Source organism: Schistocerca nitens, chromosome 5 (genome assembly GCF_023898315.1).
Source record: "Schistocerca nitens isolate TAMUIC-IGC-003100 chromosome 5, iqSchNite1.1, whole genome shotgun sequence".
Classification (NCBI taxonomy): Eukaryota; Metazoa; Arthropoda; class Insecta; order Orthoptera; family Acrididae; genus Schistocerca; species Schistocerca nitens.
In genome coordinates this window covers 452,160,112-452,187,649 of record NC_064618.1, presented here as the reverse complement: position 1 = coordinate 452,187,649, position 27,538 = coordinate 452,160,112, and the positions used below count along the sequence as shown (strand labels likewise).

General features: G+C 41.9%; 1 protein-coding gene across 1 annotated transcript in view; it reads left to right on the top strand.

The window, feature by feature from the left end:
• The window catches only part of LOC126259330 (paraplegin), a 95,106-nt gene extending 70,338 nt beyond the window's left edge, over positions 1–24,768 (top strand). Inside the window, exons 9-11 of the mRNA XM_049956026.1 lie at positions 1,316–1,626; positions 11,086–11,397; positions 24,396–24,768. Of these exons, the coding sequence (XP_049811983.1) occupies positions 1,316–1,626; positions 11,086–11,397; positions 24,396–24,608 (836 nt within the window). The 3' untranslated portion in view covers positions 24,609–24,768. The remainder of the gene's footprint in view (positions 1–1,315; positions 1,627–11,085; positions 11,398–24,395) is intronic.
• Positions 24,769–27,538: the final 2,770 nt, after the last annotated feature.

The window sequence follows — 27,538 nt, the reverse complement described above, 5'->3', positions numbered from 1 at the left end:
GATAAGTCGTAAGGTCTGTATTGCCTCACGTGTTCCAGTATTTCTACGGAACCCAAACTGATCTTCCCCGAGGTCGGCTTCTACTAGTTTTTCCATTCGTCTGTAAAGAATTCGTGTTAGTATTTTGCAGCTGTGGCTTATTAAACCGATTGTTCGGTAATTCTCACATCTGTCAACACCCGCTTTGTTTGGGATTGGAATTATTATATTCTTCTTGAAGTCTGAGGGTATTTCGCCCGTTTCATACATCTTGCTCACCAGATGGTAGAGTTTTGTCAGGACTGGCTCTCCCAAGGCCGTCAGTAGTTCCAATGGAATGTTGTCTACTCCGGGGGCCTTGTTTCGACTCAGGTCTTTCAGTGCTCTGTCAAACTCTTCACGCAGTATCGTATCTCCCATTTCATCTTCATCTACATCCTCTTCCATTTCCATAATATTGTCCTCAAGTACATCGCCCTTTGTATAGACCCTCTGTATACTCCTTCCACCTTTCTGCTTTCCCTTCTTTGCTTAGAACTGGGTTTCCATCTGAGCTCTTGATGTTCATACAAGTGGTTCTCTTATCTCCAAAGGTCTCTTTAATTTTCCTGTAGGCAGTATCTATCTTACCCTTAGTGAGATAAGCCTCTCCATCCTTACATTTGTCCTCTAGTGTACATGTCTGGCTCAAAGAGCACCAAGACCTTATTGACATACCACCTGCACGTCTTGCAGCAGTCCGCACTGCAAAAGGTGGTTTTTCGGCCTTTTGCCAGGTGGTCACATTAATGTGACTGGATAGTTCTTGGTTAAATTTCTGTCCTTCCTGGAATATCCTGAATAGTAAGTGCATGGAATAATATTGATAGAGAATTGGTAATCAAATAGATATGTCTTAGCAATCCTGTTGGCATTCTGAAAGAGGAGCAGAATATATACTAGCAATGGGTATCATTATCTCTTTATTTTCACTCCCTTATTGATTCACGAAAGTGCAGGCATGTCCCTACATTTCACAAGATTCACTCTGGATTACTTATAATTAGTTGCTCACCAGACATGCCAGTAAGTCAATCCAGAGGAATAATCCATTTCCACTGAAACTGTAGTACAATTGCTTTTCGAACTTGCCGTGAATATGGTGTCATGGTTGAAGTCCTCATACAATGTTTCTGCTTTCTCCCATTGCTCATAACTACTGATGTACTTGTGTCCATGATGTATATTTTGACATTTCATATTTATTTAGTTGACAGAGGAAAAAATGCCAGATAATTTTTTTTTTATTTGAAAAGAAGTAGCAATAGTGCATAAATGTGTATGAATTATTTTTCAGGTGCTGATATTGCAAATGTGTGTAATGAGGCTGCACTCCATGCAGCTCGAAGCAAACAAAAATGTGTCACAGGGTCTGACTTGGAATATGCTGTTGAGAGACTTGTTGGTGGCACAGAGAAACGTACAAGTGTGATGTCTCCAGCAGAGAAGCGAACTGTCGCTTATCATGAAGCAGGACATGCTATAGTAGGCTGGATGTTGCCACACACTGATGCACTGCTGAAGGTCACCATTGTACCAAGAACCTCCTTAGCATTGGGATTCGCCCAGTATACTCCCACTGAGCAGCGATTGTACTCGCAGGAGGAAGTTAGTAATTTTTTATTTTTTTGTAAGTACATTATCACCTATTACTTCACAGTTTTGATAAATAAAGCATTGAACAGGACTTACAACTGTTACAATGACATGGCAGTATGTCAGCATTGTCTGATGTAAGGCAAAAAATGTTACCTGATATAATCACTCTTGATAGTACAGTATTATAAAACACTGATACTTAATTTACATATTTCGGAAATTTTTACAACTTGAATCCATTTTGTGTAGCTGGAGAAGTAAAATTTTAATATGTTGCTACATGTATGTTGCAATATCATCCAGGATCTTGATTTGTGCAGGTCTTTTTCTGCACACTCTTTGAATAAGTTACTAGTGAACACACATTTTCTGCTAATGTCCTGTTGCACTTGTTGTAGATAGGTAATGCATTTGAATATGACTGATGTATTCATATTTGAGAAAACAGTGGTTGAAATCCATGTCTGCTCATCTAGACTTAGATTTTCCATGGTTTCTCTAAATATGTTTAAGTCAAATGCTGAAATGGTTCCTTTGTAAAGGACACGGCCAATTTCCTTTACCATCCTTCCCCAATCCAAACTTATTGTCCATCTATAATATCCTCAACCTCAAAGGAATGTTGAAACATACTCTTCTGTATTTTCTTTGAATGTCTCTCTTCAGATGTGAAGTGGAGGATGGCTGGTAATTCACAAAATAGCGAAATTGCTAATCAGTGTGCAGGTGTATTTCATCACAAACAGTCAATCTGATTTAGGTGCTTAGCTTAGGATACTGTCTACAGCAGAGCCTGAACAATTACTACCTCTCCAATGAAGAACTGAAAAGTGACTGACCCCACCACACTGCTTTTACAATTTGCATTATATAAAGGATATTTTGCAGCACATAAATCTTCTGATATTCCATCAAATTAAGTTTATGGTACTTTCAGCTCTCCAGAGCAAATAGTGTGAAATACCTTGTGTTCAGCCTGAAGACTGTTTGGATGCAGCTGTGCAGCTAATCTTTCTTGTTCAGGCCCCTTCACCTCTGCTTAACTGCTGCAACCTACATCCACAATCTTCCCCTTACTTTGAAGGAAAAATTTAATGGCATGTCCATAGCTGAAAAAGTATTTGTTTTGGAAATAAACTTTCCAAATTAGGACTGGTAACAGAAATTTGTTTCATTTGATAATAGTTACAGTGGAGCCTAGGTAGATGTTTGCATTTAATCTTTCCGCAGCTGCACTGTTTTTATTTTATTTATTTATCTTTAGTTTGGCTATGACCAGTGATGATGCTGGATTCTAGCCTGATGCCTTAGTTGATGGCCAGGATAATTGTTTGAGAATGAGTTATGACCCAAAATTAATACCAGAGAAATCAAAGATAAGTAAAACAGAAGCAGTTTGGTGTAGAACATCTGTTTCCAAAGCAAAAATTTTCAAGCGCATAAACCTTTTTCTGTAGTCAAGCCTTGGGCTCCCTCACACATTTGCACCATTTTTGTTTACTTACTGTTGTTTGACCACAGAAAAGCTGGCAGTGCTGCTGATTTTGACTAACTTTCCCAGGAATTTGCATGAATTTTCCATAGGCAGCTGCAAGGAGAAAAGTTTCACCAGTGTAGCACAAATGCCATTACATTCCACCTGCTGCTGTTCCTGTTGTGAAACACAAAAAATGGTTCATGTCTTAACAGTCAAAATAGACACAGAGTACTATTTGGCCATGGTTGTGAGTTTCGGCCACGATCAAGATGACCTTACCTGCCATAACCTAGGAATTACAGATGTTATTAGAGTTAAATTTGCGTTTGCCACTATGAATTAGAGAGAGATAGTTACAGTAAATGCATTTACTAAAGTATGGCACAACTGTTCATAAGAGTGTACTGTTTGCTGCTACACTGTATGATAATCAAAGCTCTGTGCCTTTACTCAGATCCATAACTTAGAATTACTGTGTTTAAAAATAGATCAGAAAAATTAATTTCACTCCTTTTTGTATGGAAATTTGTTTTTGTTCAAAAGTTTATCTTGAAAAGAAACTTTTGAAACATTGCCTACAGTACAAACGTTACAACACATATCATCTTTGCTAATGCTGCTAAATTTTAAAAACCATGACGATTGTAACATGCTGGTTCTACAGACCTATTGCGATGTGGATCTGAGCTACTGCAGTAGGGTCAAGGAGATCTGTAGCTTAAATATTGTAGGCTCCAGAAATAAGCAAATACCAAAACAAAGTGCAATAAATCTGCAAGAGGGACTGCGGACTGTGTAAATTACGTTTGTTCATCCTTTCCTGGAATATTGCTACACTGTATGGGATTATTGCCACATAGGATTGATGGAGGACATCAGAAAAAATCAGAGGTGGTCATCTTGTCTTGTACTTCACGAAATGGGGAGAGTGAGTGTCATGGGTACGATAAGTGAGTTGGGCTGCCAGTCATTAAAATGAAGATTTTTTGCAGTGACAGATCTTTTCTTGAAACTGCGGTTGCCAACGTTCTCCTGTGAATGCCAAAATATTTTGTTGACTTCTATCATGATAAAATAAGATAAATCAGAGCTCACGAGGAAAGGTGTAGGTGCTCATTTGTCCCACATGCTATTCAAAAGTGAAATGGTGGGGATAGTTTGCAAGTGGTGCTATGAACCCTCTACTTAGCACTTAAGTGTGAATTACAGAGTAATCTTGTAGAATTAACTCAGACCACTGCAACCTCATTCAGTGTAAGCTTTTAGTTAGGAAGGCTTCATACAAAACTGTGTAGGGATAAAGCATCTTTCCTTTTGTATATTTGATGTTGTGTGTGAACATATCAAAATCATTGATGAATTGTGGATTTAAAGATTTGTTGAAGGGACAGTTGCATCTACACAGTTTAGAGATGCAGTTTTTGTTGACTGAGCTGGTACGAGTTGTGAAGCAGTCATGAAGTCAACCACATTATCTTTAGTAACATACACTACCACTGGGTGGTCCACCTAGACATCAACCACAATTTGGTGTCATTGCTAATGATGATGATTGAAATGAAAGTACATGTGTTACCTGAACCAGACAATATTATTTACCTTTTAAGTTGTGAAGAGGATTGATCATCAGGAATCTGAAACAAATTAAGAGCAAATGTCTGCAATAATAAACTGACAAATTTTGCTGTAAAGAACAGATGATATTTGTTGTTTAATGTTGCCATAAGAATGCCTCACTCAAATCTTTAACAGCACTAATGCTAACAACATGAGGATAAGTGTCACACAGCTGTCAGTCAGGCTACATTCATGGTTCCTGAAGATCAGCAGTTTGTTAAATTTGTGTAACAATGAGAACAGTGTGTGAGAATACACATTTGCAACTATAAATCCCAGAACACTCTGAGCCCTGCCCCCTGTCTCTGCATTTTTCAGATGAAGATATGTGATGAATTAAGGAAATTTTTGTGCTTACTCCAAGTAAAGTAACCAATTGAGCTAGTAGAGAACTAGGAATACCTCGGCCTACTGTATGGCGAATTTTAAGAGACAATTTGCTGTACGCATCGTACTGCATAAAACTTGGGCTGGCTCTTGTCAAAAATGACAAAGAAAAGCGTTTTTAATTTGTAATGACTTGGTAAAAATGGTAGAAGTAAAACATTTCATCTTAATGGAGAGGTGCATAGACAGTGTTCACATATGGGGTGTGATAATCCCTTTGCACTATTGCATCACAGGAGACTCAATGAAGCTATACATGTTGTGTGTCTTATCACAAAACAAGCTTTACGGGCTATTCTTTTCTTGGTGGAAAATGTTTGTGAAATTATGAACCTGGACATGCAGGGACAGTGGCTTTTTCCTCAACTTAAGAAAGACTCGTAAGTGCCGTCTGCTTCACATCTCCTGTGCAGCAAGCTATGTACATTTAAGTATTAACTTTGTTTTTCTTACTTGTCACTTCTTTCTCCATGTGTTTTTGCTCTTAGGAAGCTTTAATTTTCGAGTACTAGTAATAGTGTTCCATAGATTTCATGTTTGTTTTGAATACAGTCAGAGAGAGTCCATTTAGTCAGCTGTAGTGCCAGTACTGCCAGTGTCATCGTAACTGCCGTCCACCTCACATCTCCTGTGCAGCAAGCTATGTAAATTTAAGTATTAACTGTTTTTTTCCTACTTATCACTTCTTTTTCTGTGTGTTTTTGCTTTTAGGAAGCTTTAATTTTCGACTAATAGTAATAGTTTGTATAGATTTCGTGTTTGTTTTGAATACTGTCCAGAGACAGTTAGTGCTTATTTTCATTGTTTCCAACAAGAAGTGTCTAGTAACCACAGTTTAGTCTATCAGCCGCCTTTAGTTTAGCAGTCTAGTTAAAAGTTGATTACTTAACTCTCTACAGTAAATTGTTGATTTCTTAGGATGCGATGGATAGGATGTGTGACTACTGTGTACAGACGCAGGAGGAGCTGGCCATTATTTGCGAACAGATGAACGTGCTGATGGCCACGGTCAACCGTCTTCAGGCTGCTGCCTTGGAGTGTAGCGACGGTGGGGAGTCTGGTGCTTCACATGCTACACCCCAGGTGTTACATGCTTTACCTTAGGTCCCTGCTGTCGAGACTTCTTCACAGGTACCAGGCGCAACCACCCACTCCCCAAGGGGAATGGCTGGTTCAACGGTGTTCGCGTTGCACGAGGCGGAGGGTCAATGTGGAGGCTGGCCGTGTGGCATCGCCTGCTCTGCCTGTGAGTGGACATGTGGCCGCTCCTTCAGCAAGGTCCGAGCAGGCACACAGGGGGAGGTATTTATTAGTGATTGGGAGCTCCAATGTTAGGCGGGTGATGGAGCCCCTTAGGGAAATAGCGGAAAGGTCGGGGAAGAAGACCAGTGTTCGCTCTGTCTGCTTGCTGGGGGGGTCTCGTCCAAGATGTGGAGGAGGCCCTGCCGGCGGCAATAGAGAGCACTGGGTGCACCCGACTGCAAATTGTTGCTCATGTTGGCACCAATGACTCCCGCCATCTGGGTTCAGAGGTCATCCTCAGTTCGTACAGGCAGTTGGCGGAGATGGTAAAGGCGAAAAGCCTCGCTCATGGGGTGGAATCTAAGCTAACTATTTGTAGTGTCATTCCCAGAACCGATCGCGGTCCTCTGGTTTGGAGCCGAGTGGAAGGCTTAAACCAGAGGCTCGGACGATTCTGCGGAGATCTGGGTTGCAAATTTCTCGACCTCCGCTATCGGGTGGAGAAATATAGGGCCCCCCTGAATAGGTCAGGTGTGCACTATACGTAGGAAGTGGCTACAAGGGTAGCAGAGTACCTGTGGAGTGCACATGTGTGGTTTTTAGGTCAGAGAATTCCCTCCCTAGGCCCGACAAGACGCCTCCTGAGACGCGACAAGGTAGCAGTAGGCAAAACGCAACAGGTAATGGCAATATTAATGTGGTAATAGTAAACTGCAGGAGCGTCTGTAGTAAGGTCCCAGATCTGCTCCATTAATAAACGGTCACAATGCCCACATAGTACTAGGGATGGAAAGTTGGCTGTAATGAAATTCTAAACTCAGATTGGAATGTATACCACAGAGACAGGCTGGACAGTGAAGGGGGAGGCGTGTTTATAGTGATAAAAAGTGCAATAGCATTGAAGGAAATTGAAGGAGATCCGAAATGTGAAATAATTTGGGTGGAGGTCACTATTAAAGCAGGCTCAAATATGGTAATTGGATGTCTCTATAGGCCCCCTGGCTCAGCAGCTGTTGTGGCAGAACACCTGAAGGAAAATATGGAAAATATTTAGAGTAGATTTCCCGGCCATGTTATAGTTCTGGGTGGAGATTATAATTTAGCAGATATAGACTGGGAGACTCAAATGTTTATAACGGGTGGCAGGGACAAAGAATCCAGTGTTTTGCATTATCTGAAAAGTATCTTGAGCAGTTAAACAGAGAACCGACTTGTGGCGATAACATATTAGACCTTCTGGTGACAGACCCGAACTATTTGAAACAGTTAACGCAGAACAGGGAATCAGTGATCATAAAGCAGTTACAGCATCGGTGATTTCAGCCGTAAATAGAAATATTAAAAAAGGTAGGAAAATTTTTCTGTTTAGCAAAAGTGACAAAAAGCAGATTATAGAGTACTTGACGGCTCAACACAAAATTTTATCTCAAGTACAGATAGTGTTGAGGGCCAGTGGACAAAGTTCAAAACCATTGTACAATATGCATTAGATGAGTATGTGCCAAGCAAGATCATAAGAGATGGAAAAGAGCCACCATGGTACAAGAACCAAGTTAGAAAACTACTACGGAAGCAAAGGGAACTTCACAGCAAACATAAACATAGCCAAAGCCTTACAGACAAACAAAAATTACACGAAGCGAAATGTAGTGAGAGGAGGGCTATGCGAGAGGCATTCAATGAATTCGAAAGTAAAGTCCTATGTACTGACTTGGCAGAAAATCCTAAGAAATTTTGGTCTTATGTCAAAGCGGTAGGTGGATCAAAACAAAATGTCCAGACACTCTGTGACCAAAATGGTACTGAAACAGAGGATGACAGACTAAAGGCCAAAATACTAAATGTCTTTTTCCAAAGCTGTTTCACAGAGGAAGACTGAACTGTAGTTCCTTCTCTAGACTGTCGCACAGATGACAAAATTGTAGATATCGAAATAGATGACAGAGGGATAGAAAACCAATTAAAATTACTCAAAAGAGGAAAGGCTGCTGGACCTGATGGGATACCAGTTAGATTTTACACAGAGTACGCAAAGGAACTTGCCCCTCTTCTTGGAGCGGTGTACCGTAGGTCTCTAGAAGAGCGTAGCGTTCCAAAAAATTGGAAAAGGGCACAGGTCATCCCCGTTTTCAAGAAGGGACGTCGAACAGATGTGCAGAACTATAGACCTATATCTCTAATGTCGATCAGTCGTAGAATTTTGGAACACGTATTGTGTTAGAGTATAATGAATTTTCTGGAGAATAGAAATCTGCTCTGTAGGAATGCGCATGGGTTTCGAAAAAGATGATCCTGTGAAACCCAGCTCACGCTGTTTGTCCACGAGACTCAGGGGGCCATAGACAAGGGTTCCCAGGTAGATGCCGTGTTTCTTGACTTCTTCAAGGCATTTGATACAGTTCCCCACAGTCGTTTAATGAACAAAGTAAGAGCATATGGACTATCAGACCAATTGTGTGATTGGATTGAAGAGTTCCTAGATAACAGAACGTAGCATGTCATTCTCAAGGGAGAGAAGTCTTCCGAAGTAGGGGAGTGTCGTAGGACTGTTGCTATTCACAATATATATAAATGATCTTGTGGATAACATCGAAAGTTCACTGAGGCTTTTTGCAGATGAAGCTGTAGTAGATCGAGAGGTTGTAACAATGGAAAATTGTGCTGAAATGCAAGAGGATCTGCAACGAATTGACACATGGTGCAGGGAATGGCAATTGAATCTCAATGTTGACAAGTGTAATGTGCTGCGAATACATAGAAAGAAAGATCCTTTACCATTTAGCTACAATATAACAGGTCAGCAACTATAAGCAGTTAATTCCATAAATTATCTGGGAATAGGCATTAGGAGTGATTTAAAATGGAATGACCATATAAAATTAATCGTCGGTAAAGCGGATGCCAGACTGAGATTCATTGGTAGAATCCTAAGGAAATGCAGTCTGAAAACAAAGGAAGTAGGTTACAGTACTCTTGTTCGCCCATTGCTTGAATACTGCTCACCGGTGTGGGATCTGTACCAGATAGGGTTGATAGAAGAGATAGAGAAGATCCAACAGAGAGCAGCGCGCTTCATTACAGGATCATTTAGTAATCGCAGAAGCATTACGGAGATATAGATAAACACCAGTGGAAGACTCTGCAAGAGAGACACTAAGTAGCTCGGTACGGGCTTTTGTTAAAGTTTCGAGAACATACCTTCACCAAAGAGTCAAGCAGTATATTGCTCCCTCCTACATATATCTCACGAAGAGACCATGAAGATAAAATCAGAGAGATTAGAGCCCACACAGAGGCATACTGAAATCTTTCTTTCCGTGAACAATACAAGAATGGAATAGAAGGGAGAACCGATAGAGGTACTCAAGGTACCCTCCACCACACACCGTCAGGTGGCTTGCGGAGTATGGATGTAGATGTAGATGTAGAAGACTTCATTTTCCATAGAATGGAGCTCCTCTCCATTGTCACCTTGATCTCCGAGCATTATAGAATCAATCTTTTCCTCAGTGATGGATAGGTCACTGGGGAAAAACAGACCTGGCTCTTACATTTGGGCTGCTGAGATCTCCTGCTTTAACACCATAAGATTTTTTCCCCCATTTGTTGGGCTGTGGAAGCTGTAGCTTATGTTCCATCCCTACCAACAGTTCAGGCCAACCTGCAAAACCATATCACTGCTGTAGTGAAATCAGTAGCACATGAGATAATTCTTTACTTGTGAGATGAGTTTGGCTACCCCATAGATGTTTGCAGTGCAACAGGAGGTGTCACAATGATATTTATGTCCCATATTTTTAAATTTTAAAAATTCCTACTTCCATTTGTATACAGATTATTCATATAAGTTTAATTAATATTAATTCCATAAAAATAAATTTTATCTATTTTTATTTCCATTAATGCTATACTGAGAGGCTGTAGATAATGTGAATTGTAAAGTCATGCTCTTTCAGCTTCACAAGAAACCCACACTGGAATTTATGGATAGAAGGACACTCAAAAATGGTAGTGCATACAGTAACAGTTTTTTTTTTCTTCTGGGGGTTGTAATCGGATTTAAATTTAGTGTATGAGGTAGGATGTGATTGGATCTTGAAAGTCAGGGCCTAATTTCACGTGTATGTTATTAAAAATAACTTCAGTTGACTCGGAACAGCGAGAGACCATATATAAATCTCAGTAATTAAAACTGTCTGAAACTGTCATTTATCAGTATACAAGAGAATGTTTTATTAATAAAGTCAGTGTTATTTACATATTTGTTTTGCTAGAGTTTGTTAGCTAAGTCTTAAATCAAATGAAGAGTCTCACACAGTAAAGAGCTGATAAAATGCTAATTAAACTTAAAACTAATAATTTTTGCTTTTGTTTACTGATTAAAATAGTTCAAAGTAGCAAACCTACACTGTGACACAACCTAATATTGGCCGTAATGTGGATTTTTCACAAACAAGCTCCGAAGAGCCAGGAAAGTACACTAGTCACAATGGCAACCATCAGTATAATAAGAATACTTGAAAAAATGGAACCAGTCATATATGTGTTGCTGTCAGTTGTACAGAGAAACATTTTGAAGGAAATTTTGCTCAGTTCTTACTAAATTGTAAATATATTTAGTCTTACAAGCATATGTGTTGATTGTAATCATTGATAGTTTTCCCATTTCTCTTCCTTTAAATTTAGTTACAGTTCTAGGGTTGCAGAAATTCAAGTACCATGTGTAACTTAATTTTATGTTTCAGCTATTTGAACGGATGTGCATGGCATTGGGTGGCCGTGTTGCTGAATCTCTAACTTTTAACAAGATAACTACTGGTGCTCAAAATGACCTGCAAAAAGTTACGAAAATGGCGTATGCACAAGTGAAAATATATGGCATGAGCAATACAGTAGGGCTCATTTCTTTCCCAGAGGATGAATCACGTGAAATTGGGCGTCGGCCTTATAGTAAACGACTTGCTGCATTAATTGACGATGAAGTGAATAAGTTAGTGGCTCGTGCTTATAGCCGGACAGAACAGCTGCTGCTTGAGAATTCTGACAAACTGAAACAGGTGAGCTGTGGAATTCTTTGTGGTTACTGCAACATACCGTAATTTCTGATGGAGAATCCATATGTCAATTGCCTCTTTCTCATGTCTCATGCTTCAGAGATTAGTCTTTACTAATCCCAATCTTAGCCCTTAAAACATGAAATGGCATTTTTTTTATATTGAAATGTAAATCTACAGTGGATTCAGGAAAGACAAATAAACTGAAATTCAATTAATTTTTGACTATTGTATCTGTTTGTAATTGAAAATATGTTGGACTATTTTCATATTTTTGAGAATTTTTAAGAAGTACATTACTACATCACTTTAAAAGTGGACTGTTGCATATTATTAGCCGGTCGTTGGTGGCCGAGCGGTTCTAGGCGCTTCAGTCTGGAACCGCGCGACCGCTACGGTCGCAGGTTCGAATCCTGCCTCGGGCATGGATGTGTGTGATGTCCTTAGGTTAGTTAGGTTTAAGTAGTTCTAAGTTCTAGGGGACTGATGACCTCAGAAGTTAAGTCCCATAGTGCTCAGAGCCATTTGTTGCATATTCTCTCTCTCTCTCTCTCTCTCTCTCTCTCTCTCTCTCTCTCTCACACACACACACACACACACACACACACACACACACACACACACACACACAGAGAGAGAGAGAGAGAGAGAGAGAGAGAGAGAGAGAGAGAGGGGGGGGGGGGGGGGGGGGGGGAGGGGGGGGGCTGATAAGGTCTACATCCTCTAAGATATTCTCACTACGGGTGTGCAAAATGAACTTTGTACTAATCAAATTTGCTCAAATCTCGACCAGCTGTACAAATTGCATCACACACAGGGTATCTCAAACTGATTCTGGAAGAGTACTTACAACTTTATAACAGCTTACTCACCTATAGCAGACTAACAGGTGGCACATACAGCAGAAAACAGTTTTCACTAGCTTTCGAGCTCTTTGGCTCTTCTTCTGGGAGAAAGTACACATGTACACACATCAGACAACCAAACACAAGCCACCACGGCTCTGTGCCACACATCAGTCTGCTGTATGTGACTGGTTGCCTTTCCGTCATTTTATGTTTTGTACCATCCAGAAATTTCCATTCTTGCTAATAACATACTAAGATTTACAGGCTTCATTTGCATGTGTCAAATGTCCTAGTTAGTTCCCTAAGAGGGCCAGAAGTTTAGAGACTTAGTCACCAGGAATACAGAATCCTGTTGACCAGCTACATTAACATACATACTCCACAGGCCACTGCATAGTGCATAACAGAGGTTATTTTTTAGTACTACTAGTAGTCACTTTCTTTCCATTTCCACTTGCAAATAGAACAAGGGAAAAACAACACTATAAATCTCCATACAATTCCTAACTTCTTGTATCGGTGAGGCCCTTGTGCAAAATGTTTGTTGGTGGCAGTGGAATCGCCTACAGTCAGCTTCATATGCGTTCTCTATAAATTTTCTCAATAGTGTTCCATGAAAAGAATATCGTCTTCCCTCTAGGGATTCCCATTTGAGATCAAACATCCCTCTAACACTGGTGGGATTATGGAATCTACCAGTAACAAATCTAGCAACATACTTCTGAAATGTTCCTATGTCTCCTTTCAAAACGCTGTGGTGGGGATCCCAGACACTCTAGTAGCAATTGATAATGGGTTGCACTAATGTTACTATACAGCTGAGCCATACTTTCCTAAAATTCGCCCAGTAAACCGAAGCCAACCATTCATTTTCCCAACTACCATCCATACATTTGTTCCATTTTGTATCACTTTGCAATATTATGTCTAGGTATTTAATCAACATTACTGTTTGAAGCAGCATCCTACTAATGCTTTATTCAAACATAATGGGATTCTCTTTACTATTAATCTCTGTTAACTTACAACAATTTTCTTTTTTAAATTTAGGACGAGGTGACATTCATCACACCAATTAGGATTTTTTTTTTTCTTTTAACTCATCTTGTATCCTCCTAGACATTCAATGATGACACTTTCCCATACACCACAGCATCAGCAGCAAACACATGCAGATTGCTGCTCACCTATCATTTATGCATATAGAGAATAAGAGTGGTCTTGTCACACTTTTCTGGGGCACTCCTGATGATACATTTGTCTCTGGTAAACAGTCACTGTTGAGGACAATGTACTGAGTTCTATTATGTAAGAAATCCTCAAGCCACTCACATGTCTGGGAATCTAGTGTGTATGCTCATGCCTTTGTTATCGGTGTGCACTTTCCAGAAATATAGGAGTATGGAATCTGTCTCTTGCCCTCTGTCATATCCTACAAGGGCATAATGTAGCTATGGACAGTGTGTTGTTTTACATTTTGTAGTGATTTACACAGAAATTTGACAAGTTATCCAGTTATCTTCCCATGAACCATGGATCTCGCCATTGGTAGGGAGGCTTGCGTGCCTCAGCGATACAGATAGCCGTACCATAAGTGCTACCACAATGGAGGGGTATCTGTTGAGAGGCCAGACAAACGTGTGGTTCCTGAAGAGGGAGAGCAGCCTTTTCAGCAGTTGCAGGGGCAACAGTCTGGATGATTGACTGATCTGGCCCTGTAACATTAACCAAAACGGCCTTGCTGTGCTGGTACTGCGAATGGCTGAAAGCAGGGGGAAACTACAGCCGTAATTTTTTCTGAGTGCATGCAGCCTTACTGTATAGTTAAATGATGATGGTGTCCTCTTGGGTAAAATTTTCCGGAAGTAAAATAGTCCCCCATTCGGATCTCCAGGTGGGGACTGCACAGGAGGACACTGTTATCATGAGAAAGACAACTGGCATTGTACAGATCAGAGTGTGGAATGCCAGATCCCTAGGTTAAGAAAATTTAAGAAAGGAAATGGATAGGTTAAAGTTAGTTGTAGTGGGAATCAGTGAAGTTCGGTGGCAAGAGGAACAAGACTTTTGGTCTGGTGAATACAGGGTTATAAATACAAAATTAAATAACAGTAATGCAGGAGTAGGTTTAATAATGAATTTAAAAAAAATAGAATTGTGGGTAAGTTACTACAAACAGCATAGTGAACAAATTATTGTAGCCAGGATAGACACAAAGCCTACCACAGTAGTACAAGTTTATATGCCAACTAGCTCCACAGATGATGAAGAGATCAAAGAAATGTATGATGAGATAAAAGAAATTATTCAGATAGTGAAGGGAGATGAAAATTTAATAGTCATGGGGGACTGGAAGTCAATATTAGGAAAAGGAAGAGAAAAAAAAATAATAGGTGAATATGGAATGGGGGTAAGGAATGAAAGAGGAAGCTGCCTGGTAGAATTTTGCGCAAATCATGAAAGAAGGTTGTATACGGGGAAGAGGCCTGGAGACACAGGAAGGTTTCAGATAGATTGTATAACAGTAATTCAGAGATTTAGGAACCAGCTTTTAAATTGTAAGACATTTCCAGTGACAGATGTGGACTCTAACCACAATCTATTGGTTATGAACTGTAGATTAAAACTGAAGAAACTGCAAAATGGTGGGAACTTAAGGAGATTGGACCTGGATAAACTGAAAGAACCAGAATTTGTAGTGTGTTTCAAAGAAAGCATTAGGGAATGATTGAGAAGAACAGGGGAAAGAAGTTAATTAGAAGAAGAATGGGTAGCTTTGAGAGATGAAATAGTGAAGGCAGCAGAGGATCAAGTAGGTGGCTAGTAGAAAGTTTATTGATAAAAGGAGAAAAGAACAAAATGCAGTAAATGAAGTAGGCAAAAAGGAATACAAACATCTCAAAAATGAGATCGACAGGAAGTGCAAAATGGCTAAGCAGGGATGGCTACAGGACTAATGTAAGGATGTAGAGGCATACATCACTAGGGGTGAGATAGATACTGCCTACAGGAAAAGTAGAGACACCTTTGGAGAAAAGAGAACCACTTGTATGAATATCAAGAGCTCAGATGGAAAATCAGTTCTAAGCAAAGAAAGGAAGGCAGGAAGGTGGGAGGAGTATATAGAGGGTCTATACAAGGGTGATGTACTTGAGGACAATATTATCGAAATGGGAGAGGACATAGATGAAGATGAAATGGGAGGTAAGATACTAAGTTTGACAGGGCACTGAAGACCTAAGTCGAAACAAGGCCGTGGGAGTAGACAACATTCCATTAGAATTACTGATAGCCTTGGGAGAGCCAGCCCTGGTGAGCAAGATGTATAAGACAGGCAAAATACCCTCAGACTTCAAGAAGAATATAATAATTCCAATCCCAAAGAAAGCAGGTGTTGACAGGTGTGAAAATTACCGAACTATCAGTTTAATAAGTCACAACTGAAAAATACTAACACGAATTCATTACAGATGAATGGAAAACCTGGTAGAAGGCGACCTTGGGAAAATCGGTTTGATTTCCATAGAAATGTTGGAAGACGTGAGGCTATACTGACCCTACAACTTATCTTAGAAATAGATTAAGGAAAGGCAAACCTACATTTCTAGCATTTGTAGACTTAGAGGAAGCTTTTGGCAAAGTTGACTGGAATACTCTCTTTCAAATTCTGAAGGTGGCACGGGTCAGATACAGGGAGCGAAATGCTATTTACAATTTGTACAGAAACCAGATGACAGTTATCACAGTTGTGGGGCATCAAAGGGAAGCAGTGGTTGGGAAGGAAGTGAGACAGGGCTGTAGCCTATCTCCGATACTGTTCAATCTGTATATTGAGTAAGCAGTAAAGGAAACAAAAGAAAAATTGGGAGTAGGGATTAAAATCCACAGAGAAAAAATAAAAACTTTGAGGTTTGCCGACGACATTGGAATTCTGACAGACATCAAAGGACCAAGAAGAGCAGTTGAACGGACTGGAGAGTGTCTTGAAAGGAAGATGAACATCAACGATAGCAAAACGAGGATAATGGAATGTAGTCAAATAAAATCGGGTGATGCTGAGGGAATTAGGTTAGGGAACAATACAATTAAAGTATTAGATGAGTTCTGCTATTTGTGGAGCAAAATAACTAATGATGGTTGAAGTAGAGAGAATATAAAATGTAGACTGGCAATGGCAAGGAAAGCGTTTCTGAAGAAGAGAAATTTGTTAACATCGAGTATAGATTTAAGTGTCAGGAAGCATTTTCTGTATGTTTTTTAGTGTTGATTCTGGCTTTTAGCCTCTGATTTTAAACTGAGTTTTTAATGTGTTCTTGGTGGTTGGCTTTTCCTCTTTTTTTTCTCTCTGGTCGGCCAACCACCGTCACACTCTGTGTGTTTTAATTTGTTTTGTCTGATCTCTGTCGGAGTCTTTCTCGTCCTGTGTCGTCTGACGTCTTTCCTGCTGTTCGTTTTTTATTCTCTTTGGGTGGTTTTAATTTTTTGGAAAAAGGGACCGATGACCATCGCAGTCTGGTCCCTTTAATCCCACAAACCAACCAACCAACCAAGCATTTTCTGAAAGTATTTGTATGGAGTGTAGCCATGTATGGAAGTGAAACATGGACGATAAATATTTTAGACAATAAGAGAATAGAAGCTTCCGAAATGTAGTGCTGAAGAATAATGCTGAAGATTAGATGGGCAGATCATGTAACTGATGAGGTGGTGCTGAAGAAAATTGGGGAGAAGAGGAATTTTTGGCACAACTTGACTAGAAGAAGGGATGAGTTTGTAGGACACAATCTGAGGCATCAAGGGATCGTCAATTTAGTATTGGAGGGAAGCACGGAGGGTAAAAATCATAGAGGGAGACCAAAGCATGAATACACTAAACAGATTCAGAAGGATGTAGGTTGCAGTAGTTACTCGGAGATGAAGAAGCTTGCACAGGATAGAGTAGCATGGAGAGCTGCATCAAACCAGTCTTTGGACTGAAGACCACAACAACAACATCCAGTACAGTGTTTTCTGCATTGACTTATTTGAATCTGTGGATTACTGTGCAAACAAATCCACATTTGGCATGAGTGGAAATGATATGCAGGTGGATGCTATGGGGTTTCTCATCTGTAGGTATTTTGAAATTGACAATCCTGTAAAAATAGATTTGATCTATTAAAGTGGGATATCATTGTAGACATTGTTCCAAATGATTCTTTGTTCCATTTCAGGTAATTTTTCAATTACTCCTTTACTTGTGCAAGCAGCAGTCAAATGAAACTGAGACAGACGGAAAAAAAGTAAATAAACTGTTTATTATTCAAAAGTAATTGCCATAATTGTTAAGACATTTATCCCTCTTGTGAGGCAAGATGGTCAATGCCTTCATGGAAAAATGTTTGTGTTTGCCATTAGAACCACAGCTGTAATCAGGAATGCACCTCTTTGTCTGAAGCCAATTGATGGCTATCAATATCTCTCATCAGATTTCCAAAAATATTGAGATTGGAAGTAAGTGGAGGGTATGTAAGGGCTTCCCAATGTAGTTAAAACAATCTTGGCAACATGTTGGTGGGCATTATCCTGAAACAGAACGATGACGTTCATCAACATTCCTGGGCATTTGGACTACTCTGTAGATGTTTTGCTGGGAAGCCCTTGCACATCTTCCATGCAGTCCCAATCTGTGCCCATGTGATGTCCACATTTTTGGAAGGCATTCCTGCTTGGTCAGCAGGTGATGGAAGAAGTGATCACTGTAGCAAATATCTATGAATACCAGTATTGCTGGCCCCTGTTTTGAACACAACCGAGGTAGATTCTTCCATCATGTCGGTCCACAGAGAAAAAAGAAAAACTTTGAGGTTTGCAGTAATACCATGAAACTGGTTGCCAAATAAAATAAGGTTGAAAACTGATGACTGAAAGGTATTTAATTTTACATTCTCTATCGAACAGCCGCACCGAGTAACCATTTCTAAAAAGATGGACATACAGAGACTTTATGGTCATATGTTCAATAAGGAACATTACCTGAAAGTTATGCACCATTTGTGTTAAGCAATCCGAAGAAAATGACCATAGTTGTGGCAGAACCACTCATGGAAATTTCATCTTGATAATGCTCCCACCTGCCCATCAGTGCTTGTTCATGATTTTTTGCCAAAAAACCATGACCATTATGTTGCCACAGTCACCATATTCAATGGAAATAGCTTCCTGTGACTTCTTTCTATTCCCAATGCTGGAGAGAACCATAAAAGGTCATTATTTTGCCACCATTAATGAGATGAAAACAGAATCTCTGAAGGAGCTGAACACCGTAACAAAAAGTGAAATCCAGAAGTGCTTCCAGAATTAGAAAAGGTGCTGGCACAAGTGTGTTATATCTGAGAGGGATTACTTTGAAAGGGGGAGAGTTGATGTTGGTGAATAAATAAAGATTTGCAGAGAAAAATAAAAATTCGTGTTACTTTTTGACTATACATTTATGTTAGCATAAAGCCACCATTTCTCATCACCAGTAGTGATACAGGATAGGAGCGGCCTGTGTTGTTCATGAACCAATTGGCGATGAGCAACCAGAAATGTACATATGGCCATCCACTGATTTTTGCAATTTTGGCTTAGAGCATGCGGTACTCGTACACCTGATTTTTGAACCTTCGCCTTTGGATGCTGTAATAACACTGTTCACGTTTACGTCGCACTTCGCTTGGCGTAGACCGGGACTGTTTCCTAGGCATGCTCGATGTTAACTGACTGGGCGCGGCCTGTGCTGCCTGAGTTGTTGTTGTTGTTGTTGTTGTTGTTACGCCGGCAGAGGTCGCGTCCGAATTCTCGCGTGCCCTCTGGTGGACGGGACTCTACTTGCGGCAACTACCGTTCGTAATGCGCCATGCTGATGTGCGCCTCCCGCGATCTTTCTGGTGGCTACTGCACTCCTCCTCCTTCAGGGGGTGAAGCCACTGTGATCCACTGCGTCGGAAGGTGGAGCGTCGGGCAGGGGCGATGACCTCCACATCCATTGGAAGGCTGGAGTCGAGGGGATCTGCCAATCCTCGAGCCGGAACCTTCGAATACGGCTGGAAGTGACCCACACGAAGAGGCCCCCGTCGTCCCACCACCGGAGCCCGGGACAGAATGGGCAACAAGCTGTTGAACTCCGGATCCTGTGCCACCTCGGGAGGGGCAAGACCCAGTGGCGGAGACGATGGGGAAGGGTCGACCACAGGTGAACCAGCCTCCTGAGAAACTGGGCCTGGGGGGGGTCCGGCTCTCGCTGGGGCATCTCAAACGATGGCGATGCCGGTGCTGGAGCTACTGGAGGCTGACAAGGCTGAGAACCATCGCAGTGCGGCAGAGTCACAGGGTGGAGGGTGGGTGGGTGGGTGGGTGCCCAAACGTGGACGTAGCTGATTTTGATGACGACGTACCACCCGGTCCCCTGCCTGCAAGGTATAGAGCCAGCGGCCATTTCGGCGCAGGACCACCGCCGGTATCCAACGTGGATTGCTACCAAACCCACGTGCCCAGACCGACATACCCAGTGGAAAGCCAGGTACTCCATTTTGTGAAGACTGGCGAGGACCAGGCCGGAGGAGGTGCAGCAGAGTCCTAGGTTGGCGCCCATGGAGGAGCTCTGCGGGGCTGCGTTCGCCCATTGGTGTGGTCCGGTATGCCTTCAGGAAAAACGTCAATGCCTCCTCCGCAGAAAATTCGTGCACATACTTTTTCATCTGCGTCTTAAATGTGCGCACCATGCGCTAGGCTTCCCCATTCGATTGTGGATGGAAGGGGGGAGAGCAAATGTGCCGAATACCGAAGCGCCTACAAAAATCCTGGAAGGTCTGTGAAATAAACTGCGGTCCATTGTCAGAGACCAGGGTGATTGGCAGACCTTCCACAGAAAAGACTTTTGCTAGTGCCTGGATTGCAACTTCTGAAGTGGTTGAGGAGCAGCGAACCACATATTGGAATCGGGAATAAGCATCAATGACAATGAGCCAAAAGCCATTGAGAAACGGGCCCGCAAAATCGATGTGAACACGTTACCATGCTTGGGTTGCCGGCGGCCAGGAAGAGAACGCTGCCCTGGGAGACGCCTGTTGGCTCGCACACTGGGAACAGGCGGCCACCAAGTGCTCGCTTTCTCTGTCAATACCAGGCCAGTACACATGTCTGCGAGCCAAGGTTTTAGTACGGGAAACACCCCAGTGCCCCGCATGTAATAACGTGAGGACCTCCCTTCGTAAACTGGCAGGAACAACCACACGAGGAGCTGTATCATCGGTAGCCAGAAGGAGAACTCCTTCCAAGACCGAGAGGCGGTCTCCTAGAATAAAATAATTACAAAGAGGGTCTGAGGCCCGGCCTGGAGGGCGGGATGACCACCCCTGCTGAATGAGGCAAACTACTTGCCGGAGAACTGGGTCAGGTGCCGTTTCCCTGGCGACTCTAGAACTAGTGATCGGGAAGCCATCAACTGCTTGGCGGGACGCCACATCCAAATGAAAACACATAATCTCTTCTCGATCGAACTTAGGATCCGGGCCCACCGGAAGACGGGAAAGAGCGTCGGCATTGGCATGCTGTCCGGTAGGGCGAAAATGAATGTCATAATGGTACTTAGAGAGGAACAAGGCCCAGCGCTGTAGTCTGTGGGCCGCCCTATCCGGAATCAGAGAGGCGGGGCCAAATAATGATATTAACGGCTTATGGTCAGTGATTAACTGAAACTTCATGCCATACAAGAAAGGGTGAAACTTGGTAACAGCGTAGACAATGGCCAAAGCCTCTTTTTCCACCAGGGAGTAATGGGCCTGCGCGGGACTAAGAGTTTTAGACGCAAACGCCAGTGGTTGCTCGGAACCATCTGCGTTGCGATGGGCCAGGACCACCCCCACCCCATACTGCGAAGCATCTGTAGCCAGGACCAACGGCTTATGGGGGTCAAAAGTAGCCAAACAAGGCGCTGATGTGAGGAGGCCCTTCAACGAGTTGAACGCTCGCTCGCATGCAGGCGACCAATGAAAAGGAACACCCTTGCGCAGAAGGCAGTACAGGGGGTGAGCTATGGTGGAAGCCCTGGGAATGAACCGGTGGTAATAGGCTATCTTGCCTAAAAAAGCTTGTAACTCTTTCAGCGAAGCGGGCCGAGGAAGGTCGACGATACCTTGGACCAAACTTCCTAGTGGCTGGACGCCGTGCTGAGAGATGGTGTAGCCCACATACTCAATGGACGGTTGGAAGAAGTTTGACTTATGCAGGTTGCAACGCAAGCCCACAGATCTGAATTTGAGAAAGAGGGTGCGAAGGTTGTGCAAGTGTTCCTTCGTGCTGCAGCCTGTGACAATTATGTCATCCAGGTAATTAATACAATGAGGGATTGTCGTCGTGACGTGCTCAAGATAACGCTGGAATATCGCCGGGGCACTGGATATTCTGAAGGCCAACCGCTGATATTGGTAAAGGCCAAATGGGGTGTTGACGACCGCCAGCCGTTTGCAGTCCTCATCAAGTGGTATCTGATGATAAGCCTCTGAAAGATCGATTTTCAAAAAATATTGGCCTCCCGCCACGGAGGAGAACAATTCATCAGCACGAGGCAAAGGATAAGTGTCCACCACCAATTGGGAATTAATGGTGGCCTTGAAATTGCCACAAAGACGTAATTTTCCCGAGGGCTTCCTTACAATAATGAGGGGCGAAACCCACTCACTAGAAGAATTGGGAAGAACGACCCCTAGGGCTGTCAGCCGGTCTAGCTCTTCCTTTACCTGAGGGCGGAGAGCCAAGGGGATCTGCCTCGCGTGTAGAAAACGCGGGCGAGCCGACGCCTTCAATGTTAAGTGAGCTTCAAAATCTGAAACACGCCCCAGGCCCTCCTCAAAGATATCTGGAAAGTCTGAGATCAAAGATTCCAATGATTGATAGGGAACGTCTTCGGAGACCAACTGTATGGCGTCAGCGATAGAAAAACCGAAAGCTTGAAAGGCATCCAGGCCAAAAAGGTTAGCGGAGCTCACGTCACTGACAACAATAAGAGTAATAGGCCGGGTGACTGATTTGTAAGTCACGTCGGTAGTGAATTGACCCAGTAGGGGAATGAACTGTTTACCATAACCGCGTAGACGCCGGTAAACTGGCGCCAACGGGGGCGATCCAAGGTCGGAATAAGTTTGTGCATTCAACAACGAAACTGCTGCGCCCGTATCTACTTGCAGTTGTAACCGGCGCGACAGAACCGACACCTCGATAAAGAGTTTGCGTGCCGATGCATCGGGAGCCTGGCCCGATGAAACTTCCTGAATGTCAACGTCCATGTCCTCTGTACCTGCTTCCTTCGATACTTTTGAGGCTGAGCGGCAAACTTTAGCAATGTGACCTTTTTTATTACATTTGCGACAAATGGCCCAACACTGGGGGCACTCTGACCGATCATGATGTATATAGCACGACACACAGGACGGCAACAGGGGCCGGCGGCCGGAATTCTGTTTACGCGCCGTGCGGGAGCGGCCGTAACGGCCGGATTGTACCGCTCGCACGTCGTCCACCCTGGACGCAGTGGACGCAGCCGCACCGCCCTGAACTGCCGCAACGTCGCACCACGCTTACAGCTGTTGACCTGCGGCGTGAGAGACTTCATACAATTGAGCAGTGGACAGGACTTCCTCGAGGGAAGGGTCTTCTAACTGCAGGGTCCGTTGCCGGACCACCCTATCAGGGGCCGAACGAACAATGACGTCGCGTACATAACTTGGGCATACGACTCTCGCGACTGCTCCGTGACAAAATGACACTTGCAACTAAGACCGTGCAGAGTAGCGGCCCACGCCCGGTAAGACTGATGGGGCTGTTTCTTTCATTGATAGAACTTGACCCTAGCCGCCACAACATGCGTGCGGCGGCGATAATATGAAGACAGCAATGAACACAGTGCGTCAAAAGACAAGGACGAGGGTTCCTGCAACGGCGCTAGCTGCCGCAAAACTTGATACAGCGAAGGAGATATCCATGACAAGAAGAGAGCACGACATACCTCCGCATCGGCAACATGAAACGCCTGGAAATGCTGCCGAAGGCAATGTACATACGCGTCCCAATCCTTTCCGTCTCGTCATACAGGGGAAAGGGAGGAGGGAAGGGCGCTGGAGCAGACTGCGTGGAGTGCAGCGCCGGAACCACTTGTTTCATGGTGGCCATGAGCTCCGTCTGCTGCTCAACCAAAACCCGCACTAAGTCCTCCATGCCATGGAGAAGCTGCGAAACCGGAACAACGACGCAACACACGAAAGAACGACCCTACTCGTCGCCAATTGTATAATAACACTGTTCACGTTTACGTCGCACTTCGCTTGGCGTAGACAGGGGCTGTGCCCTAGGCATGCTCGATGTCAACTGACTGGGCACGGCCCGTGCTGCATGAGTTGTTGTTGTTGTTGTTGTTGTTGTTACGCCGGCAGAGGTCGCGTCTGAATTCTCGCGTGCCCTCTGGTGGACGGGACTCTACTTGCGGCAACTACCGTTCGTGATGCGCCATGCTGATGTGCGCCTCCCACGATCTTTCTGGTGGCTACTGCAGATGCAAATTTCATACAGTTCAGGACATTTACCAGTTCTCGAGTACAATGATGTGGATCGTGATGGATTAATGCATTTAAATGATCCTCGAGCCCAAAGGTCTTCCTGACCATGGGGAGTCACTAATGTCAAAAGAATCCTCCTTAAAATGAGAAAAACATTTTCTTGTCATGTTTTGTCCCCATTATCCTCATATATGGTGCAAATGTTTCAGGCTGCCTCCGCTGCTGTCACCTCTCTATTGAACTCAAACAGAAGAATAGGTTGGAAATGTTCCAATTTCTCCACATGGTACTCCATTTTATACTGTCCACAGCTCCATTTTCTATCTCCAAATGACCGTATGTAATCCCAAATAGCAACAGTGAATGAAAAAAAAAAATGACAATCAATAAGTAAACCCTTAGCAATCAGAATATCAACGTGCAAAACAAAAACACTACAAACCTGTGCGCTAACCTAATATTAGTTTCGAAAGCTTTCATTTCTTGCCTTTTTAAATTCATCATTTTTGTATCATTTATCTTTTTAATTCTTTAACTTTTCAAGATTTCTCAGTTGATAAGCTGTTTGAATTTGTTTCAGCTTGCTGAAGCTTTACTTAAAAGGGAGACACTTAACTATGATGATGTAGTGGAATTAATTGGACCTCCGCCACATGGTAAAAAACGCCTCATTGGCCCAGTGGAATTTGAAATGTCAATCAGTAAAGATGCTCGTATGGACAAGCCGCAAAAACAACCAGAGTCTCCTAGTGACCGTCAAGAACCAAGTGCATCATCAGTTGTAGGAATTTAAAGAAGTTGTCATCCAAACTAATAAAATTATTTATGTTAAACATTATAATTATTTAAGTTTAGGTCTCGTTCATATATGCTGTTTATCATTTGATATTGGTAGTTCATGCAAAATAGTAACAGTCATCAGAAAATAAAACAAATTTGGTGTTCTACATGAAGGCATGTCAAATTGTTGATCTTTAATATCTGTAGGAAGTTAAATATCTTGTTAAGAGAAATTGATAGGTAAAAGCTAGATATTGTGGGAATTGAGTAAAGTTTGGTGGCAATGGTCAGATGTATGCAAGATTATCAACATACCATATTTATCCAATTATAAGACAAATTTATTTCCCAAATTCGTCTTTCAAAAAATACAGGATCATCTTATATTGGCAGAGTAAACTTCTGCTGGTGAGGTCAACAGTTTTATGTTGTTTAATAGAACATACAGGGGTAATCTTACATTTATGATGGTCATTTTACATTGAGAAGTGAAGCTTTGGCTTTGGAGGTGACGAGCAGATTTATTTCAAAGAATTCAGAAGGGCAGAGCTTGACAAATGGTACATCCCAGCAGGCTTGAAATTTTTTGTATACACCAAAGCACTTGATGCCGTATCGACAATGCTTGAACAATCAAATGAAATTTGACTCACAGCACTTGTGCAAGAGATATGCGAGAAACTATGAACTAGCCACTACAACAGTGTATTACTCTGATTAAAATTTGACATTTTTGTGAAACACAAGAGGAAATAGCATTAAATTTCATCATCTTACAAACTTTTGTTGTATTTGAATAGGTTTGCAATAAAAGTCCTTGTACGTATGTGGATAGGTGTACCCTATACAAGCATTAATGCCGCTTTTTAAGTGAAGATAACATTCCAGAAACCTTATTTTATTCAGAACAAAGACCAGTATTTTATTTTGTTATGAGAGACTGTAATGATTTGCTAAGTGGATTGCAGACGAGAAATTCGGTCACTGTTCTGTGTGTCAGGATACCGGGTAAAAATGTTACCAGCTTTTAATCAGCATTAGAAGATGATAATGAAATTCAGTTGAAACAAGAATGAAATGTCTTACAAAGGAAATAAATCATATTAAACTGGCTGTAATTTTTATCATGAGAATAAATTTGGTGGCAACGCCCATTGTGGATATAGTATCAACAGATATCACTAGATCATGGGGCAAGTGAAAGTTCAAGAATGGGGGTGAATCGTAGTTGTGATCTTTTATTTATGTATTAGTTGCTGTTGTTACCTATGATCTAGACACTTGAAGATATTGCAGCCTGTTTTTCTCAATTGCTCAAGCTCAGCACTGTGGAAAGTTAGGAAGGGGAAGTGACACTAGCTTGGCTGAGAGCTAGGATGATTGCAGGAAGGGGAGTGACTAGCGAGCAGCAAATTTTGTCATGTTGCCAACCATGGGAATCTATACCATGTATCTTGGTTTTTTATGAACATGTGCCATGTTTAAATGGAATTTGCGTGAATCCACTTGTAGTCATAATCGAACTGACTTAACAATTGGACAAAGACCCAACAATAGTATTCATTTCTGCAGGAGATGGTAAAAGTCTAAATAGGGACCAGTGGCATACTTAGGTGTTTCTTCCTACAACGTTGTCGACACTCGCAGTTACATATGACGGAAATGAAAGGAGTGTGTCAGCTGGTTCTACACAGCCAATTTGAGAGCTGCAAGCAGGCGAATTGTTTGTAAGCAAGAGACATTGCAACATTCTCATGTCAGTATAGAAGCAAAGTCCAATATGTATTTGGAAAAAAAGAGCTGTGCTGTCAAGTCCTCTCTGTAAAAACAGCCTCAGAAATAGCAACATATTCAGAAGAAATGAGAAAGATCTAAATTTAACTGGTGTGCTATTAGCATGATTATCATGATTAAAAATAGTGATGCTGCAAACAACAGCGTTAGTAAACGGAAAAGGTAGTAAAGAAAATGGTCAGAAAATTAATGTAAACCATTTCTTTTTGTTTATTTTATGTTTCTTGTTATTATGAAAATGTAGATCAACAAATGAGAAGTTTTGAATAGGTATAATGTTAACTTTTTGGCAGATACGTTACGCCATGTAACAATTTGTAATTTTGATCAGTCGGAATATGTTAAAAATGGGTTTTCTCAAGGAGCCTCTTAAAAAGAAGGAGTCGTTATACTCGGCTAAATATGGTAGAAGATTGAGCCTTATTGCCTGAAATGACTGTGTGTGTGTGTGTGTGTGTGTGTGTGTTGTGTGTTGTGTGTGTGTGTGTGTGTGTGTGTGTGTGTGTGTGTGTGTCTTTTATGCTGTTTTGTCTACATTTGCTGCTAATACCTAGCAGTCTTTTTTTGAATGTTCCCATTTCACATTGTTATTCTATCCCTCATTTTTCCATTGTTTGAAACAGAGATGAATTAATTAAGGCAGCTGAAACCAATTTAAGAAAAAAAAAAAAACAAAGCCCAGCAGAAATCCTTGGTAACACAGCAAGTATTCAATACTAAGTTTGATTAATGAAGGGGAAAAAATACACAAATGTAGCAAATGAAACAGACAAAATCTAATTTATACAACCAAAAAAACGAGATCTCAAGAAGTTCAAAATGGTACAAAAGAAATGACTAGAAGGGAAATTCAAAGCTGTAGAAGCATGCATGCATATTGGAACAGACTACCTTGTAGGAAAGAAAGCTTTTGAGAACAGAGAAGCAATTGAAATAACGTCAAGAGGTCAGATGGCAAGTCAACACTACCAAATGAGAGAATACTGAAACGTGGTAGAAATGCATAGAAGGGCTAAATAAAGGAAATGCATTTAATGAGAAAAGAGCTAAGTGATGCAATACTGTGGAAAGAATTTGACGTAATGCTGAAACACATAAATCAAAACAAAATACCTAAAGTAGATATAACATCTTAATACCTGTATAAAG